We start from the raw sequence: 20547 nt of genomic DNA, 5'->3' as shown, positions 1-20547 counted from the left end.
TTCCACTCTTTCCTCTTCCCTTCCTTCCTCACTTTGATCTTAATGAGATAAGGCATCTTCATGGCAAATGCAGACATTTAAAAAAAAGAACTGCAGCAAATACTTACAGGCAGTAGAGAAACATGCAACAACCGTATATCATGGGCAGCTCGTCCAACAGCTACAGAAGAAAAAAAAGACACAGGATGTATCAATGCTCACAAATCTATGGAGGATTACAGTGGCTGCTGTAAAAAAGGCAAATTCCATGCTGGCCATAATTAGACGAGGAATACAGAATAAAACTGCTGATATCATACTGCCCTTGTACAAATCTATGGTGAGACCACACTTGGAATACTGTGTACAGTTCTGGTCACCACACCTAAAAAAGGATATTACAGAGCTTGAGAAGGTGCAGAAAAGAGCAACCAAAATGATTAGGGGACTAGAGCAACTGTCCTATGGGGAGCAGTTAAGACGCTTAGGGCTGTTTAGCTTGGAAAGACGGCGGCTAAGGGGAGACATGATAGAGGTCTATAAAATTATGCATGGTTTGGAGAGAGTGGACAGGGAGAAGTTTTTCTCCCTCTCCCATAATACTAGAACACGGGGTCATCTGCTAAAGCTGGAGGGTGAGAGATTCAAAACAGATAAAAGGAAGTATTTTTTCACACAACGCATAGTTAAATTGTGGAACACCCTGCCCCAGGATGTGGTAATGGCTGCCAGCTTGGAGGGCTTTAAGAGGGGAGTGGACATGTTCATGGAGAGGGGTATTCATGGCTGTTAGTTAGAATGGATACTAGTCATGCTACATACCTATTCTCTCTAGTATCAGAGGAGCATGCCTATTATTTTGGGTGCGGTGGAACACAGGCAGGATGGTGCTGCTGCACTCGTCTTGTTAGTGGCTTCCTAGAGGCACCTGGTTGGCCACTGTGTGAACAGACTGCTGGACTTGATGGGCCTTGGTCTGATCCAGCAGGGCCTTTCTTATGTTCTTAACCAGGAAGGTAAGAATATCAGAAGAGCCCTGCTGGATCAGATCAGTGAGGGTCCATCTAGTCCATCATCCTGTCTCACACAGTGGCCAACCAGTTCCTCTGCAGGGCCAACAACAGGGCACAGAGGCCAAGGCCTTCCCCTTGTTGCCTCCTGGCACCTAGTAGCCACTGAGAGACCTGTCCGCCACGAATCTGCCTAATCTCCTTTTAAAGCCGTCTTTGCCTGTGGCCGTCACTACATCCCCTGGCAGAGAATTCCACATTTTAATCACTCTCTGTGTAAAGAAGTATTTCCTCTTGCCCGTCCTGAATCTGCTGCCCGTCAGCCTCACTGGATGCCCTCCAGTTCTAGAATTTTGAGAGCGGGAGAAAAAGTTCTCTTTGTCAACTCTCTCCACCCTGTGCATGATTTTATAAACCTCTAGTATGTCCGTTCTTAGTTATCTCTTTTCTAAACTGAAAAATCTCAGACTCTTCAGCCTCTCCTCGTAGGGAAGGAGCGACCCCGTAATCATCCAGGTTGCCCTCTTCGGTACTTTTTCTAGCACCGTGATGTCTTTTTTGAGAGACGGTGACTAGAACTGCACACAGTATTCTAAACGAGGCTGCACTACAGATCTATACAGGAGCATTATAATATTGGCTGTTTTATTTTCAATCCCTTTCCTGATAATCCCCAACAAGGTATCTATGGCCAGCCTTTAGAGAGCCAGCACCCATGATAATGCAGGTCTGCCAGTGAGGTGTAGAGCGGTTGATCTAGGGCAAGGGTGTCAAACATAAGGCCTGAGGACCGGATCTGACCCTTTGAGAGCTTTTATCCGGCCCGTGAGCCACCTGAGGCAGCCCCCCCTCACACAATATGGGATGGTGAGGCATGGCCCGGCCCAACCAAGTGACATTTATGTCATATCCGGCCCTCGTAACAATTGTGTTCGAAACCCCTGATCTAGGGCTTTTAGGATCGAAGTTCAAGTCCCTATTCAGCCATGAAGCTCACTGGGTGATCCTGAGCCAGCTTAACCTATCTGCTAAGACTGAAACGGAGGAGAGGAGAACTGAGTATCCCATGCTGAGCTCCTTGAAGAAGGGCAAGACAAAAAATATGAACGTCAGTAGTGTTTCACATACTTTTATACTGTGAATCATCCTGTAAGTTTCACAAGTATTGTTATCCTTACTGCAGGTGCATGCGTGCATGTGTGCGTGTGTGAAAGTTGCTGAGGAATATTGGCTCACTTCAGGCCACCAAATGATTTCATGGCTAAAGCAAGATGTGAATCAGGGACTTCTAGATTTGTAGCTCTGCCTCTTAGCCATTATTATCCGTCAGACCCTGAACATATCTGCACCCATTCAAGTCCCAGTTTCAAAGGTATTCTCACTCCCATCCCCCACAAATTGTACATGGCCTTCATCTTCAGATTTACCTATCCTCAGTCAGTCTAGCTTAGTTTATAAAAGCCTGAACCTTGAAAGTATTTCCTATAAAATACATCTTTAACATCGGCTACTATTACTGTTTCCCATATGTCCAAGCATTTGCTTATTCATGTTCACCTGATAGTATTAAAAACATACACACACAAACAAAACCAAGAATGGTGTACCCAAGCAAAGGCCACCTTGAAAAAGCTACGCATGTGGAAGGAAAACTGACCTGCATTTCATACTTCAGGGTCATATGAAAGCACCACGATCCCAAACCCACAGCTGAAAGGCAAGAAAGAAAACATGAAGGGAAGAAGCCTTGCTACAGAGAGGAACAACCTTGAACACCCCTGTCCCCAATGCCCCACCGTGGGCCTTTACTTTGTGATGCCATAACAAATGCACTGTTGATGAAAACAGCTCATCCTGTGGGTGGGCTAAGGGATCGACCAAGTTACATTCCTATGCGCTGCACACACTTGGCCTTCCAGCTCCCTTTTACTCTGCAGAATCATCTGCAGAGGTGATGCGATAACCATCTTCAAGAACCTGAAGGGCTGTCATATAGAGGAGGGTGCCGAGTTGTTTTCTGTTGCCCCAGAAGGTCGGACCAGAACCAACGGGTTGAAATTAAATCCAAAGAGTTTCCGTCTAGACATTAGGAAGCATTTTGTAACAGTGAGAGCGGTTCCTCAGTGGAACAGGCTTCCTCGGGAGGTGGTGAGCTCTTCTTCCCTGGAGGTTTTAAAGCAGAGGCTAGATGGCCATCTGTCAGCAGTGCTGATTCTATGACCTTAGGCAGATGATGAGAAGGAGGGCATCTTAGCCATCTCCTGAGCATGGAGTAGGGGTCACTGGGTGTATGTGGGGGGAGGTAGTTGTGAATTTCCTGCATTGTGCAGGGGGTTGGACTAGATGTCCCTGGTGGTACCTTCCAACTCTATGATTCTATGATTCTATCCAGTGGCCAAAGGCACATGGAGGCCCAGGCACAATCCTTGGTCCTTCTGGTGAAAAGGAATTCAGATTTCAGGGCTGGGAGACCCTGCAGGGCTTACCCTGGCTGGAGTAGACAGGGCTGGACTGGTCGTGGAAAGAGCCATCAAGTTGCATCAAACTTATGGCAAACCCACAGGGTTTTCAGACCAAGAGATGAAAAAGGTGGTTTCCCATTGCCTGACTCTGTGAAGCAATCCTGGACTTTCTTGGTGGCCTCCCATCAAAGTACTAACCAGTGCCGAGCCTGCTTAGCCTCCGAGATCATACAACTAGCCTGGCTTCCATTTTCATCAGTCTGTGATGCATATTGTGAACATGCAAAGCTGCCTTAGATCATCGGTCCATCAAGGTCAGTACTGTCTACCCAGACTGGCAGCGGCTCTCCAGGGTCTCAGGCACAGGTCTTTCACATCACCTACTGCCTGGTCCTTTTAACTGGAGATGCTGGGGTTGAACCCGGGACCTTCTGCATGCCAAGCAGATCCTCTACCTCTGAGCTATGGTCCCTCCCAAAGCCCAAAGTTGGCGCTTCTGCATGCATGAATTTGTTAATGAGTCACACAAAAGCGTTCCCAGGTGGGTGCCCAAGGACCTGAAGCCACACCCACTAGGTTGCTTAGCTCAAGGTAGAATTTCTCCCCACTTCTCCTAGAAATATAATTCCCCTCCCCGCAGGTGGCAAGCGCAGTTTGAGCCACACTGGTCCACCTGGATCTCAAAACGCACCCCAAGTGTTCTGCGCCCTTGCCATCTGGCTCCAATGCCTGGGAGAGTCACGGTGGGGGGTCAAACAGTCCATCACTTGACCCCTGAGGCTGCCTGAACCCCCCCATCCACCTGAAGATATAATAAAGTCTTTCCCACTTACCCGTGAGGCCAGCATAAGCAGCGATGTACCGTTTTTCAAGGCCATCTTTATAACTCTGAATGGCACCGTAGATTGGAGGTAGAATGAAAATCAGGTTGCTAATGGTGTTCCCTACCGGGAAGAAGCCACAGTAAAAAGGGATTAGCGCCAGGCAAACTATAAATGAACTAAAACGAACTGTCCAAGAGGAGATGAACATACAGTGGCACCTCACACACACACCCCAATTCATTCCGAGTTTTGATTTACCCTCTGGAAAAAAAAAGTTTAACTCGAGATTGAGTAAGAATTACTCAAATTACCTATTCAGTGCTTCCAAGTTTCTCCCTTTAGCGACCGCCTGTGTGATTGTGGAACCAGCAAAACAGAAACCTTAGGGCACTTACTTCTATTTTGCAAAAATTGTATCAAGGAGAGAACTACGTGGCACACACCTATCTTAACAAAGTACAATCTTTCCTCTGAACCCTGGATTGTTCCCTTTCTCCTATCAAATTTAGAGGTGGATATCAAGAAAATTTATCAGGTCACCAAATATTTAACCCAGGTAATGGTAACTATCCCGGTAAATGACACGGGCATTTAGCCTAAGAGATTTTGTTGAACATGTATAACTTTATTATAAGCTTTATACACTCCATGTATTTTATACATTTTAGGCATCTATGTGTTATATGTATATGCTTATGACTTTGTTAATGAGCAATAAACAACTACTACTACTGCTTCCAAGTTTCTATAGCATGGAGGACCCAAAATAGCATTCGGTTATCTTTAGCCAATATTTCCCTTAAAACCTGAGAGAAGAGCAATTTAAGATCGGCTATCAATGATCTGATCAAGAGCAGCAATTCTCATCTTTTACAGATTTCTTACGGGGACCATACACGGTCGAAAGGGGGTTCTCGAAACTGACTCAAATAAAAAATTCTCAGCAGATGTTAGAAATAAAAGAGCATTAATTATTCCAACTGACCAACTGGACACTCCCCCCCCCCCGTTATGGTAAGAAAAATTTATTTCAAGCACCCATTATCTCAGTGGCAAACTTTTCTTCCTTACTTGAATACATTCAAACACACGCACACACAACTCGGAACCATTCTGAAGTCGTAAAACCCAATCAAAGCCCCTTAAAAGGCTAACTGGTGTTCTGAGAACCAGATCTAAGAGAACAAATTATTTTGCCAAGTGTTATTCCCCAAAGCCATCAACACTCAAGGCATGCGTCAAAAGGAAGATTCCAAGGGAAACCAGGGGCTATTTGGCTAAGAGAAGAGCTACTGCATTGGAGGCTTGCATAATATGCAACTGAAAGTTACAGGGAATAGTATTTGGAAAACAAGCTGTAAACTGGACTCTTGCTGCTTTAAGCAACTGATGCCAAATGTCTCCAGGAGAAAATTCTCAGCACCCTAACCAAAGTACAAATCCCAGGGTTCTCAGGGTATATGCGTGCCGTGACAGATAAACCAAAGCAAAACATCTGCAGTGCCAATAGGCCCTGTGTGTATTGTTAGCACACATTTAAGTTGAATTTGTGTCCTGGGTCTGCCTGCAAAGGCACAACATCCAGCCGGTACCTTTCTGCCCGTAGTTTATTATTGTGAGTCCTCTCCTCCGCTGCCAACAGGAACAGCTCCCTGCCCTCCTCTAAGTGACAGCCTTTCAAATCAGCCCTATGAGGAAAGGTAGAAGGAGCTGGGTATGTTTAGCCTGGAGAGGAGAAGACTGAGAGGGGATATGAGAACCGTCTTCAAGTACTTGAAGGGCTGTCATATAGAGGAGGGCGGCAAGTTGTTTTCTGTTGCCCAAGGTCGGACCAGAAACAACGGGTTGAAATTAAATCCAAAGAGTTTCTGTCTAGACATCAGGAAGAATTTTCTAACAGTTAGAGCGGTTCCTCAGTGGAACAGACTTCCTCGGGAGGTGGTGGGCTCTCCTTCCCTGGAGGTTTTTAAGAAGAGGTTAGATGGCCATCTGTCAGCAATGCTGATTCTATGACCGTAGGCAGATCATGAGAGGGAGGGCATCTTCTGGGTATGGAGTAGGGGTCACTGGGGGTGTGTGGGGGGAGGTAGTTGTGAATTTCCTGCATTGTGCAGGGGGTTGGACCAGATGAACCTGGTGGTCCCTTCCAACTCTATGATTCTATGATTTAAAGAGAGAAATTGTGTCACCCCCTCAACCTCCTCTTCTCCAGACTAAACATTCCCAACTCCCTCAGCCTTTCCTCGCAGGGCTTGGTCTTCAGGCCCCTGACCCTCCTCGTTGCTCTCCTCTGCACCAGCTCCATTCTGCCCACATCCTTTTTGAAGCGAGGCCTCCAGAACTGCACACAATACTCCAGGTGCGGCCTGACCAGTGTGGTGTACAGCGGGCGGCAAAATCACTATGCCTGACTGCCAGGAATTCCCAGCGCTGGAAAAATGTTCAATAGTCAGCCCATCCCACAACTCCCCCACACCAACCCCCAAGTTACAGTCTTTGTAACACCCTGTGGCTACACAGTTCACGGAAGAAACCTTATTCAAGAAAACAATGTTATCGCGCAGCGGCTATTATAGCAGTTAGGCCAGCAAATTCCACAGCTGCTTAACGGAGGCGGAAAAATTAAACAGAAAGAGAATCCCAGCGATTGCATCGAGAAGAAAGACAGCCTGGAAAACACCAAGCCCAAATTATCCCAGCTATTACTTTTGCTCTTCAAACTGCTCTTGAAAGCTCACACTGGAGAAATCTTGTCGGTCTTTAAGGTGCGACTGGACTCAAATCTTGCACTTCTGACCAACCCGTTTTAAAAAAATGGGGGAATATTTCAACCTTCCAGGACATTCAGTTGCTGATTTAAGAGCAGCAGTTCTCTTACAAAGGAATTTCAAAGGGAGATTAGAAAGAGAGACTGCTGAATTACAACTAAAAATGAAGCTCAAGACTATGCATTCTCTGGGACTTAATAGAGATCATAGAATCATAGAGTTGGAAAGGAGCACCAGGGTCATCTAGTCCAACCTGCACAATGCAGGTAATTCACAACAACCTCCCCCTCCCCCCTTCACACCCCCAGTGACCCCTACTCCATGCCCAGAATATGGCCAAGGTGCCCTTTCTCTCATCATCTGCCTAAGGTCATAGATATCTGGGATTTCTGTCTCATTACCAATGCTGATTTCTCCATGCCTACTACCCCTCTGCATATCGTACCTAATCCAATCACGCCGGCTAATGTCATTTACTTGCTTCTGACATTTACATTACCATTGTGTGTCTAATTCACTCATCTCTACTTAAGGACAGATGGAATCACACTCTAGCTGTATCTGAAGAAGTGAGCTTCTTCAGATACAGCTAGAAGTGAGCTTCTTCAGATACAGCTTCAGATACAGCTACCATCTCGAAAGCTCATGCCCTGCCAGGGCTCTCGAAAGCTCATGCCCTGCCAGAAATTTTGTTAGTCTTCAAGGTGCTACTGGACTCCTACCCTTTTCTACACCTTAAAAAAAACCTCTTTAAAGTTGCATACCCCACCTCCCCATTTCTATTTTTACTGCAGCGGATCCAATTGTCAACTCCAGGTAAAGACTAGCTGTGCAACAGAGATGTAGCGTTAGCTTAGTATAATGTTGGTGTTTTACTCTAGGCTTGGGTTCAAATCCCCGCTAAACCATGAAGCTCAGTGGATTACCTTGGGTCTCTTTTTCTCGATGCCTAACCAAGCTCAGATGGTTGTTGTGAGGGGGAGATGGAAGAGCCCCGCACACTGCACTGAGCTCCTTGGAGAAAGGAGGGGCCGTGGCTCAGTGGTAGAGCATCTGCCTGGTGCTCAGAAGGTCCCAGTTTCAATCCCTGGCATAGCAAGTTTAAAAAGAACCAGGCAGTAGGTGATGTGGACGACTGTGATCTGGACTCCGTGATGCAGATGGCCCAGGCTAACCTGATCTCGTCAGATCTCAGAAGCTAAGCAGGCTCGGCCTCGGTTAGTACTTTAGATGGGAAGGCCACCATGGAAGTCCAGGGTTGCTACATGGAAGCCGGCAATGGCGAACCACCTCTGAACGTCTCTTGCCTTGAGAACCCTACGGGGTCGCCATAAGTTGGTGGCCACTTGATGGTACGTTACACACACACGATAGTTAAACAATTCAACCGAAACAAGCACACAAACACAGAGAATGACACAACTGTGTGCGTTTAAGTGCCGTCAAGTCGCTTCCGACTCATGGCGACCCTATGAATGAAAGTCCTCCAAAATGTCCTAACTTTGACAGCCTTGCTCAGATCTTGCAAACTGAAGGCTGTGGCTTCCTTTATTGAGTCAATCCACCTCTTGTTGGGTCTTTCTCTTTTCCTGCTGCCCTCAACTTTTCCTTAGCATGACTGTATTTTCCAGTGACTCTTGTTGTCTCATGATGCGACCAAAATACGATAGCCTCAGTTTAGTCAATTTTAGCTTCTAGGGTCAGTTCAGGCTTGATTTGATCTAGAACCCACTGATTTGTTTTTTTTGGCAGTCCATGGAATCCGTAACACTCTCCTCCAACACCACATTTCAAAGGAATCTATTTTCTTCCTATCAGCTTTCTTCACTGTCCAGCTTTCACACCCATACATAGTGATAGGGAATACAATGGCATGAATTAATCTAGTCTTGGTGGCCAGTGACACATCCTTACACTTCAAAATCTTTTCTACCTCCTTCATGGCTGCCCTTCCCAGTCTCAATCTCCTTCTGATTTCTTGGCTGCAGTCTCCCTTTTGGTTGATGGTGGAGCCAAGGAACAGAAAGTCTTGAACAATTTCAATTTTCTCATTGTCAACCTTAAAGTTGTGTAATTCTCCTGTAGTCATTATTTTTGTTCTCTTGATGTTCAGCTGTAGTCCTGCTTTGGCACTTTCTCTTTTAACTTTCAGCAGCAGTCGTTTCAAATCTTCACTATTTTCTGCCAATAATGCAGTGTCATCAGCATATCTCAAATTATTAATGTTCCTTCCTCCAATTTTCACTCCACCTTCATCTAAATCTAATCCAGCTTTCCTAATTATATGTTCTGCATATAGATTGAAGAGATAGGGAGATAAAATACATCCTTGTCTGACACCTTTGCCAATTGGAAACCATTGCGTTTCTCCATATTCTGTTCTAACTGTGGCCTCTTGTCCAGAGTACAGGTTGCGCATCAAAACGATCAGATGTAGAGGCACACCCATTTCCTTTAAAACCAGCCATAGTTTTTCATGATCCACACAGTCAAAAGCTTTGCTGTAATCTATGAAACACAAGCTGATTTTCTTCTGAAATTCTCTCGTATGCTCCAGTAACCAGCGTATGTTTGCAATATGATCTCTAGTGCCTCTTCCTTTTCTGAAATCAGATTGAACATCAGGCATTTCTCGTTCCATATATGGTAACAGCCTTTGCTGTAAGATTTTGAGCATCACTTTACTTGCATGAGAAATTAATGCAATGGTCCAATAGTTGCTGCAATCTTTGATGTCTCCTTTCTTGGGAATTGGAATGTAAATGGATCGTTTCCAGTCTGTGGGCCATTGTTTTGTTTTCCATTATCTGTTGGCATATTCTTGTCAAATTTTTGATGGACTCCGTTTCTGTGCCTTGGAATAGCTCTATTGATATCCCATCTGCTCCTGGTGATTTGTATTTCCCGATTGCTCTCAATGCAGCTTTCACTTCACTTTCTAAAACTATAGGTTCTTCTTCAAAAGATTCTTCTTGGAAAGAATCTTTTATCCTTTTATCTCTTCTGTATAGTTCTTCAGTGTACTGTTCCCACCTTTTCTTTATTTTGTCCTGTTCAGTTAATGTATTTCCATGCTGATCTTTCAGCATGCCTAACCGTGCTTTAAATTTCCCTTTGATTTCTTGGATCTCGTGGAACAGATCTCTTGTTCTTCCTTTTTGTTGTTCTCTTCTATTTCTTTACACTGGTTATTATAATAGGTCTCTTTGTCTCTACGTGCGAGTCGCTGGAACGTTGCACTTAGACTTTTGATTCTATTTCTGTCACCTTCTACTTTAGCTTTTCATCTATCTCTGGCAATTTTAAGAGTTTCCTCAGACATCCATCAAGGTTTTTCTTTTCTTTTGGCTACAGGAATAGTCTTTGCACATTCTTCCTTGATAATATCTCTAGTTTCCACCCATAGTTCTTCAGGTTTACATTCACTTGAACTCAGTAATGCAACTCTGTTCCTTACGTGGTCTTTAAACTCTTCCAGAATATTGCTTAGATTGTATGTTGGTGCTATGAATGTTTTGGTGTTTTTCTTAAGCTTTATCTTGATTTTCGATATTAGCAATTCATGATCTGTACAGCAGTCGGCTCCTGGTCTTGTTTTGGCCGAGAGAATAGAGCTTCTCCATCTTCTGCTTCCAATTATATAATCTATTTGATTTCTATACTGGCTGTCTGGTGATGTCCATGTATACAATCGTCTGTTTGGTTGCCTGAAACATGTGCTTGCAATGAACAGATTGTTGTCTTCACAGAATTCTACGAGGCGTTCTCCTGCTTCATTCCGTGCTCCTAGCCCAAATCTGCCAGCAACATTTGATTCTGCTTTGTTTCCTACTTTTGAGTTCCAATCACCTATGATTATCAGCATATCTTGTTTAGGTGTGTGATCAATTTCTTCCTGAACACTGGCATAAAAACTTTCAATTTCTTCCCCCTCAGCATCTGTAGGGGCATAAACTTGAATGATGCTTATGTTGATAGGCTTTCCCTGAAGTCTGATTGATATTATTCGGTCAGACTTTGCATTATAGCTCCTGACTGCCTTTGCTACATCTCGCCTCCATATTAAAGCAACTCTGTTTCTTCTCTTTTTGTCATTCCCTGAATAAAACACTTTGTAATTTTCTGATTGAAAATGTCCTAATCCAGTCCACTTTAATTCACTTACCCCCAGGACTGAAATGTCCATATGTTCCATTTCCTGTTTAACAATTTCAAGCTTACCCTGATTCATGCTTCTCACATTCCATGTTCCTATTATATGCGTCGAACAGCTTCGGACTTTCCTTTTGCATCTATTCATGTCAACCACTGAACGTCCTTTCGGCTTTAGTCCAATCGCATCATTAAGAACAGCGCTACTCGTACTTGTCCTCTGCTCTACCCCAGTAGCAGATTGAGTGCCATCCGACCTGGGGGTCCCATCTTCCAGCACTATATCTTTTTTCATTTTGGATTGTCTCATCATAGGGTTTTCAAGGTAAAGGTTGGCCAGAAGTGGTATACCAGTGCCTTCTTCTGCGCAGTACTAACCAGGGTTAGCCATAGTGGCATTGCCGTTGTCTACGAAAGATCCTCCGCCAGTGTCACCTTCCACTACTGCTGCTGCCCAGTAGCTAACCTTCAGGGATTTCTCTGCCCCCATCCCCATTGGAACTGCCTGTTCTCTTCTGTGGATGTGGCCATTGATCCCTTAAGGGGGTGGATACACCTTCGTCTGGTGTCTCAGCTGTGACCATTCCGCCTGAGTGACTCTGCTAGGAGTTTAGTCTTTTGATAGAGTCTAGACCCCTTACGGTATTGCTCTCAGCTTCCCTGACACACACAAACCCCCTCACCACGTTAAGGTGTGCACCCAGAAGGGGGAATGACACAACTGCTACACCACTATACAACAGAACAGACTGACTCAACTAAGGTATCACCCCATACCGTGGTTTGTGCCAACCACGGTTTCAAAACCCAAGCCACGGTTTAAACTCCCAGACAGACAAGCAAGCAAGCAAGCCATGGTTTAGAGCTGCCTGCCTGCTTCGAACTCCCTCCTGCTCGGCTCCTTCAGTTCAGATGTTCTCTCCTTTTCTCGGCGGCAAAGCCATCCCCAAAGGCACTGCTACAGCAACAGCAACTGGTTGTCAATTCTGGTCACCTCTGCCAGAGCGGTTAAGCTTCCTTACTGGCAGTCTGGCGTGATGTGAGAGCACAGCCACTACTCTGTACGTATTTGCATTCAAGGCAATCTTCGCACAAAACATTCTCTTATAAACAGAAAATTGGAATTTGCATAGTCGTTTGAATAACTGTTCTCTCATAAAATAGCTCAGTTCAGTTTTTATTATGGCCTGCAAGCCATTCAGAAACGGGGGTGGGGGAGAACTTTTAGAAAATTAATTACCTATGTAAAATCTTAGCATACATCTTATAATTGTTGAAAGCAGCAATGTCTAGAGTGCAAAGGAATTGAAAAGAAGACACACATGAACACATGAAGCTGCCTTAAACTGAATCAGACCCCTGGTCCATCAAAGTCAGTATTGTCTACTCAGACTGGCAGCAGCTCTCCAGGGTCTCAGGTAGAGGTCTTTCACATCAACTACTTGCCTAGTCCCTTTAACTGGAGATGCTGGGCTTTGAACCAGGGACCTTCTGCATGCCAAGCAGATGCTCTACCACTGAGCCATAGCCCCTCCCCCGGAATACCTAACAGGGGGAGGACAAGTGGTCAGCTAGTTAGGGCTGTAAAGACCTTTCCACCCTTTTCACACCTCTTGTCTGTCCTTACACTGATATTCTTAGGTCTAATTTCCTGCTTCTTCTCGGAAGTCATTCTACCCTCTCTCTCCCTCCATAGCTAGTTAGACAGCTAGAGGCTCTGTCTCTCCGCTTTCCTATCTGAATTGTAATTCCCCCCAAAAAAGAGCAACTTTATCTTTAATCAGCGAGTCTGACACTTCTCTGCATACTTAGCACACTCTGGGTACCCAAGGTTGGTGGTAAAGATAAATTTTAAATCAGGATTAAAAACATTAAAAAATGCTAAAAAAATGGCACAATGGCATCTCATAAGGTTGACAGACTTGAATCACACGCCATATGTGTTTCAGCCCACAGGCCTTCCTCCGTTTGACCAGGTTGATACTTGCACACACATTTTGAATGGGAGACCAATACAGCCCAGTGTAGAAGAAATTGCAGGCACTAAACTTAGAGGGCTTTATAATTTGAAATTTATTATACACCCTACACACATGCCTGGGCTGGTACATAGCTGTCTGCATATGTTGATATATTTGTAAATACTTGTGTGTGCATTATATGGGTTTTATTTGACCACCGAGGAAGGCCTGTTGGCTGAAATATTTTTAATGTTTTTAATCCTGATTTAGCCTTAAAATAAAAAAATATATTTCTCTATTATATTATTTCATCTTTTCCACCCAACCTTGGGTACCCAGCTTTTGGTTTTTTTAAGGTTGGGTTTCTTTTCCCCCTCCCCCCCCCCCAATTTTGTGAATACTTAGCACACACTGCCAACAATAATAACAGTTTAAGGGATTGGAATCCAAGGAGATTATACACTGTATGTTAACTTGGCCCAAACTTTCATCACAGAGAACAGAAACTTAGCCGGAAATACAGTAGTTCTTTGGTCAACCTCTACCAACAAGATTTTGAGTGTTCTGCTCTGATAACAGTATTTTTAAAATCAACCAACACAGCTTTAGACATAGAAACAACACTTTGCAGCCGTATTTTCAACAGCTATGAAAGAAGTTAGACCTGCTACAACCCCAGTTAAGCCTCTAGCCTCAACATCCCGAATGGAGAAATTAATTACCAGGCTAAATATTAACGAAGTGCCAGGAAGAGATTATATACCTGCTGAATTGTTAAAAAACGTTAAAGATAAATGGACCCCTTCTCTTAAAATATTTAGCACCCTGTATAGCACTGCAAATAAACCATTCACTTAAAAATAAGCGCCTTGCCCTCCAACATGTGAATTGTATAGTGTAGGAAGCGCTAGCCAAATACATCAGACCAGAGAATCTGACAGCTTGCTTGGTATCCTAGCCAAATTTGCAAAGTGAGCGCATTTTGGAATCGGAATACGATTACAACAGCGAGCTGCAGGATCCAAGCACGCCCATCTGAAGCAAATTACTCTATGTGGAGGAGATACAAGAATGGGCATTGTCTGCGGCAGCCACCCACCGACAGAAGAAACAACAACAACAAGCAGCTATGCAAAACATCATCTGGACTTTCTGTTAGAGCTCCTGACTCCACTTCACTGTGTCCGAAAGAGCACAAAATCGCTTTCTACCAAAAGGGGTTCTGCGCAGGGCAAGGGAATTCTAAAGCACTTTTAATTTTTTTTAAAAAAAACCTAGTCAATGAAGCAACTTTGCGTTGTTCAGGGAATTTTAAGGAAAAACAAAGAAAAGATCTTAAGATGGCTTTTTAAGGGCGATGCTTCTCTTTAGAACTGCTATACTGGATCAGATCCATTCCACCATTCTGTCTTTTCCTATCGGCCAAACGCTATTCAAAAACGTCTACTATTAGGACCCTGCTTCTGGTACTCACAGGCAGACTGTCTTGGGAGAAGGAGGTTTTATTTTTTAGCTATCTTGGCTAAGAGATGTTACTATGTTTCACAGGACTGTGTGGATCCTGAATTCCCCAATTAATTAAGCTTACTCTTCTCTGATTGTGCAAAACCACGGGTCTCCAAGCTTTTTGAGCCTGCGGGCATCTTTGGTATTTCTTTTATTTATTTATTTTATCTATTATTTCGATAAAATAATACAACAACTTACTGGTGGTCCCTGGCCCTAAGAGTGTGCGGCTGTCCTCAATGAGAGCCAGGGTCTTTCCGGCCCTGGCACCGGCCTGGTGGAATGCTCTGTCTGGTGACATCAGGGCCCCGCGGGACCTTAAAGAGTTCTGCAGGGCCTGCGAGACACAGCTCTTCTGCCAGGCCTATGGCTGAGGACAGCCACAAATATCATCTGCTGGCCTCCCTATTCTCCCCCCTCCTGTTATATTATTAACGTCAATGGAGGGGTGGGCCTGCTGCGAATATCCGGCAACAAGAGTCATGGTTAGGCGCCATACATAATGTTGTATTTTTTAAGTTTTAATTGGGATTTTATTGTTTTAAATTTAAATTTTGTGGTTAATTTTATTATTGATGTATTAATGTTTTTGTATGATGTTACCCGCCCTGAGCCAGCTTCAGCCGGAAAGGGCAGGCTATAAATCACAAAATAGATAGATAAAACAGATAATAACTGTGCGATTGGCAGCAGCTCCCATGATTGTTACAAATCCCAACCAAAATACAAAACAGTATTTATTTATCAGTTCTTGTAGGTTATCCGGGCTGTGTGACTGCGGTCTTGGTATTTTCTTTCCTGACATTTCGCCAGCAGCTGTGACCGGCATCTTCAGAGGAGAAACACTGAAGGACAGTGTCTCTCAGTGTCAAGTGTGTAGGAAGAGTAATATATAGTCAGAAGGGGGTTGGGTTTGAGCTGAGTCATTGTCCTGCAAAGTATTAAAGGTAATGTGCTAACCATTGTCCTGTAAGTATCAAGGTAATGTACTAATGAGGGTGTGGCATGTTAATGTGGAACCATTGTATCCTGAAGTGATCTGTGAGGTAGGTTAGGAGTGCGTTAAGAACAGAGAGGGGGTATAGGGCTCCTGCGTCCCACCTAGGTGTCCTGCTGCACATAGGCAACCAGTGGATGATTTATTGTCGAAGGCTTTCACGGTCAGAGTTCATTGGTTCTTGTAGGTTATCCAGGCTGTGTAACCGTGGTCTTGGAATTTTCTCTCCTGACGTTTCGCCAGCAACTGTGGCCTGCCACAGTTGCTGGCGAAACGTCAGGAAAGAAAATTCCAAGACCACGGTTACACAGCCCGGATAACCTACAAGAACCAGTGGATGATTTATTTGGGGAAATGGGACTCATGAAGCCACCTTATTCTGAATCAGACCCTTGGTCCATCGAAGTCAGTATTGTCTACTCAGACTGGCAGAGGCTCTCCAGGGTCTCAGGCAGGGGTCTTGTCACATCGCCTACTTGCCTAGTCCCTAGAGAGAGAGAGAGAGAGAGAGGCAGGCTATGCAAAGCGCTTCAGCCGACAGACAGCATAGCATCCTGTCTTCAAAGAGCAGTGGCAATCCAGCCGTATCCATCCAGTTTTCTGTCTGTTGGGAAAGCGCCTTTGTTTTTTTGTTATTCACACTCAAGCGCCACCGCGTATGACGGAATAAAATGGGCACCATTATCTCCAAAGGCCCGCCTCCTGCCTACTGTTTGGCTCGGGTATAGTTTGTTCGCTTGACAAATGCTGCAAGACCGTCATTTGGCCAACCGCTCATTTGACTGTTTGGACTATTCTCCTAAACTGCAATTAGTGGGGGAGTGAAGCGTGCTTGCAGCTAGCTTAACACTGCCCTTCCCAACGGTCATCAAAGGACAGCAGGTTTATACACATGAGGTTTACACGCATGAAGCTGCCACATACTGAATCAGGCCATCACTCCTTAATGTCAGTATTGTCTACTCCAACTGGCAGCATCTCTCCAAGGTATCAGGCAGAGGTCTTCCACATCACCTACTACCTGGCTCTTTTTTAACTGGCGGTGCCGGGGACTGAACATAAGAACATAACGTAAGAACACAATAAAGGCCCTGCTGGATCAAACCAAGGCCCATCAAGTCCAGCGGTCTGTTCACACAGTGGCCAACCAGGTGCCTCTAGAAAGCCCACAAACAAGACAACTGCAGCAGCATTGTCCTGCCTGTGTTCCACAACACCTGATATTACAGGCATGCTCCTCTGATCCTGGAGAGAATAGGTATGCATCATAACTAGTAGCCATGGATAGTCCTCTCCTCCATGAACATGTCCACTCCCCTCTCAAAGCCTTCCAAGTCGGCAGCCATCACCGCATCCTGGGGCAGGGAGTTCCACAATTTAACTATGTGTTGTGTGAAGAAATACTTCCTTTTGTCTGTTTTGAATCTCTCACCCTCCAGCTTCAGCAGATGACCCCACGTTCTGGTATTATGAGAGAGGGAGAAAAGCTTCTTCTCCCTGTCCACTCTCTCCACACCATGCCCAATTTTATAGACCTCTATCCTGTCTCCCCTTAACCGCCTTCTTTCCAAGCTAAACAGCCCTGAGCGTTTTAACCGCTCCTGGGACCTTCAGCACTCCAAGCAGATGTTCTACCTCTGAACCATGGCCTCTCCCCCAAGTCCAAAGCTGGTGCTCTTTTAATGAGACACAGAGAAGCGTTCCCAGATGGATGCCCAAGGAGCTGGAGCTGCACCCACTAGGTTGCTTAGCTCAAGGTAGAATTTCTTCCCACTTCTCATAGAAAGAGCCTTTCCTAGGAGCCAGTGTGGTGTAGTGGTTAAGAGCGGTGGTTTGGAATGGTGGACTCTAATCTGGAGAACCGGGTTTGATTCCCTTCTCCTCCACATGAGCACATGAACACATGAAGCTGCCTTATACTGAATCAGACCCTTGGTCCATCAAAGTCAGTATTGTCTACTCAGACCAGCAGTGACTCTCCAGGGTCTCAGGCGGAGGTCTTTCACATCGCCTACTTACCTAGTCCCTTTAACTGGAGATGCCAGGGATTGAACCTGGGACCTTCTGCATGCCAAGCAGATGGCTCTACCACTGAGCCACTAGCCCCTCCTGATCTGGTGAACTGGACTGGTTTCCCCACCCCTCCACATGAAGCCTGCTGGGTGATCTTGGGCTAGTCACAGCTCTCTTAGAGCTCTCTCAGCCCCACTTGCCTCACAGGGTGTCTGTTGAGGGGAGAGGAAGGGAAGGTGATTGTAAACCGGTTTGATTCTCCCTTAAGTGGTATAGAAAGTCAGCATAAAAAAACCAACTCTTCTTCTTCCTCCCCCCGCCCAGGTGGCAAGCAGTTTCAGCCACACTGGGCAACTGGGAACCCTCGGACCTCAAAATGCACACCAGATTTTCTATGCCCTTGTGGTATGGCACGCCAAACAGATGCTCTACCACTGAGCCGTAGCCCCTGTAAGAACAGCTGCACTGGATCCGACCAAGAGTTCTCCAAATGCAGAACCTGGTTCGGTCAGTTGGTGTCTCTCTCTGTCTGCTACCTCACAGGGTTGGTGTGAGGATATCAGAGAGGAGAGAAGACTGATGTAAGGTGTTTTCGATCCCCACTGGGTAGAAAAGCAGGATATAAGTATCTACATAAATGTTTTGAGAACCTTCACGTGCCTTTTATGGCTGCCTTGACTTTGCCAGCATCCTTCGGACTTTGTTTGCACCTTCTCTAAATGGAGGCACCTATTTTACCCACGCCTCTGTTATCGTGGTTTTAGACAGCCAAAGGGAACGGAGGAAACGAACGAACGAGAAAGCTGGGCCGCTGTAATCAGTAACAGACGCTGGTTATCGCTGGAACAGACTGGATATCCAGCAACAAAATTAAACAGGAGTCTGATAGCAGCTTAGGGGTCTGCAAACTTTATTCCGGCGTAAGCTTGAGTAACTCAGAGCTCCGTTCGCAAGCAGCCTATACCCTTTCATAGCCGGACAGCTAGAGACACGTTTATCTTTATCTCACTGCATTTCATTTTAATAAAAGCACAAACACTCTCCTCCTAAACGGTCGGGGACAAATATAGGAGAGTATCTATAAAAAACAATTAAATAACTAGATAAAATAGCTGAACAGCTAAATATGTTGTTTTATTTAATTAACCCCATCTGAAAACAAAACCAAACAAAGAAACCAAATAAAACAAAGAAGAGAAAGGGAGAAAATTTATCTAACAGACCACAAGCAGCAGCTTTGCTAAATGGAGAGCCAGCGTGGTGTAGTGGTTAAGAGTGGTGTTTTGGAGTGGCGGACTCTGACCTGGGGAACCAGGTTTGATTCCCCACTCCTCCACATGAGCAGCAGAGGCTAACCTGGTGGACTACATTTGCTTCCCCACTCTTCCACACGAAGCCAGCTGGGTGACCTTGGGCTAGTCACAGCTCTCTCAGCCCCACCTACCTCCCAGGGTGTCTGTTGTGGGGAGGGGAAGGTGATTGTAAGCAGGTTTGATTCTTCCTTAAGTGGTAGAGAAAGTCGGCATATAAAAACCAACCCCTCCCCCTCCTCCTCCTTCTAACAGACCACAAGCAGCAGCTTTGCTAAATGAAGGAGAGAGAAGCCTTCTAACTAGTCCTTTAACTACTATCGAGCTCAGCTCAGCCTCTCAAGCTAACAAAGTCCATTTCTTCCAGTCAAGATTCAAAGATAAAAGCTGGAAAGAAGACACTCACCCTTCCTGAATTTTTTTTAAAATAACAAATAAATCGGAGATGGCAAAGATTTCAAAATTTATATAGATATAAAATCATAGAGTTTGAAGGGTCCCTAGAGGCCATCTAGTCCAACCCCCTGCTCAATGCAGGATCAGCCTAGAGCACCCCAGACAAACGCCTGTCCAGCCTCTGCTTAAAGACTGCCAGGGAGGGGGAGCTCACCACCTCCTTAGGTAGCTGATCCCACTGTCAAACAACTCTGACTGTAAAAAATTTTTTCCTAATATCCAGCCGGTACCTTTCCACCTGCAATTTAAACCCATTATTGTGAGTCCTATCCTTTGCTGCCAACAGGAACGGCTCCCTGCCCTCCTCTAAGCAAAGGCCCTTCAGATACTTCAAGAGAGCAATCATGTCCCCCCTTAACCTCCTCTTCTCCAGACTAAACATTCCCAAGTCCCTCAGCCTTTCCTCATATATATATATATTGGTTGCTTATTTTAAAGGATAAGGGGGATATATTAGATATTAAATATTTTGGCCATTGTGCTTTAGTGTGGTCCTGCTTACGATCTATTGGTCGTTCGAGCAGAATAATTAAAGAAAGTAAGAGGCCAAGGAGCAGCTGCAGCCTGATCCGAGTTTTTGGAAGGGGAAGGACAGGAAACAAACAAACAACCCAAAAAAGATAGCTTCAAAATAGGAAACGTCATTCTCCTGACCTCAAAACCGATCTTAGCATGCAAAGTTGACCCAGGAAATGCCTCCCTCAGCTCCTTAGCACAAACCCCTCACAGTTTCGGACCAGAACCAATGGGTTGAAATTAAATCAGAAGAGTTTCCGTCTAGACATTAGGAAGAATTTTATGACAGTTAGAGCGGTTCCTCAGTGGAACAGGCTTCCTTGGGAGGTGGTAAGCTCTCCTTCCCTGGAGGTTTTTAAGCAAAGGCTAGATGGCCATCTGTCAGCAATGCTGATTCTATGACCGTAGGCAGATCATGAGAGGGAAGGCATCTTCTGGGCATGGAGTAGGGGTCCCTGGGGTGTGTGTGTGGGGAGGTAGTTGTGAATTTCCTGCATTGTGCAGGGGGTTGGACTGGATGACCCTGGTGGTCCCAACTCTATGATTATATGACAGCTTTGCTCACCTGAGCAAGGTTTTCTCCAGGTGCCAAC

The 20547-nt window shown here is 45.2% G+C and overlaps 1 protein-coding gene across 1 annotated transcript in view; it reads right to left on the bottom strand.

Annotated features, from left to right (window-relative positions):
* Positions 1–20547, bottom strand: part of ACER3 (alkaline ceramidase 3) — a 40152-nt gene that overhangs the window by 10252 nt on the left and 9353 nt on the right. The window contains exons 2-4 of the mRNA XM_056858268.1: positions 4285–4395; positions 2647–2699; positions 108–160 (exon numbers count right to left, since the gene is read on the bottom strand). Coding sequence (XP_056714246.1) covers positions 108–160; positions 2647–2699; positions 4285–4395 — 217 coding nt within the window. The remainder of the gene's footprint in view (positions 1–107; positions 161–2646; positions 2700–4284; positions 4396–20547) is intronic.

Source organism: Euleptes europaea, chromosome 12 (genome assembly GCF_029931775.1).
Source record: "Euleptes europaea isolate rEulEur1 chromosome 12, rEulEur1.hap1, whole genome shotgun sequence".
In the NCBI taxonomy this organism is placed as follows: Eukaryota; Metazoa; Chordata; class Lepidosauria; order Squamata; family Sphaerodactylidae; genus Euleptes; species Euleptes europaea.
The sequence above is the reverse complement of the archived record's forward strand: the minus strand, read 5'-3'. Positions and strand labels throughout refer to the sequence as shown.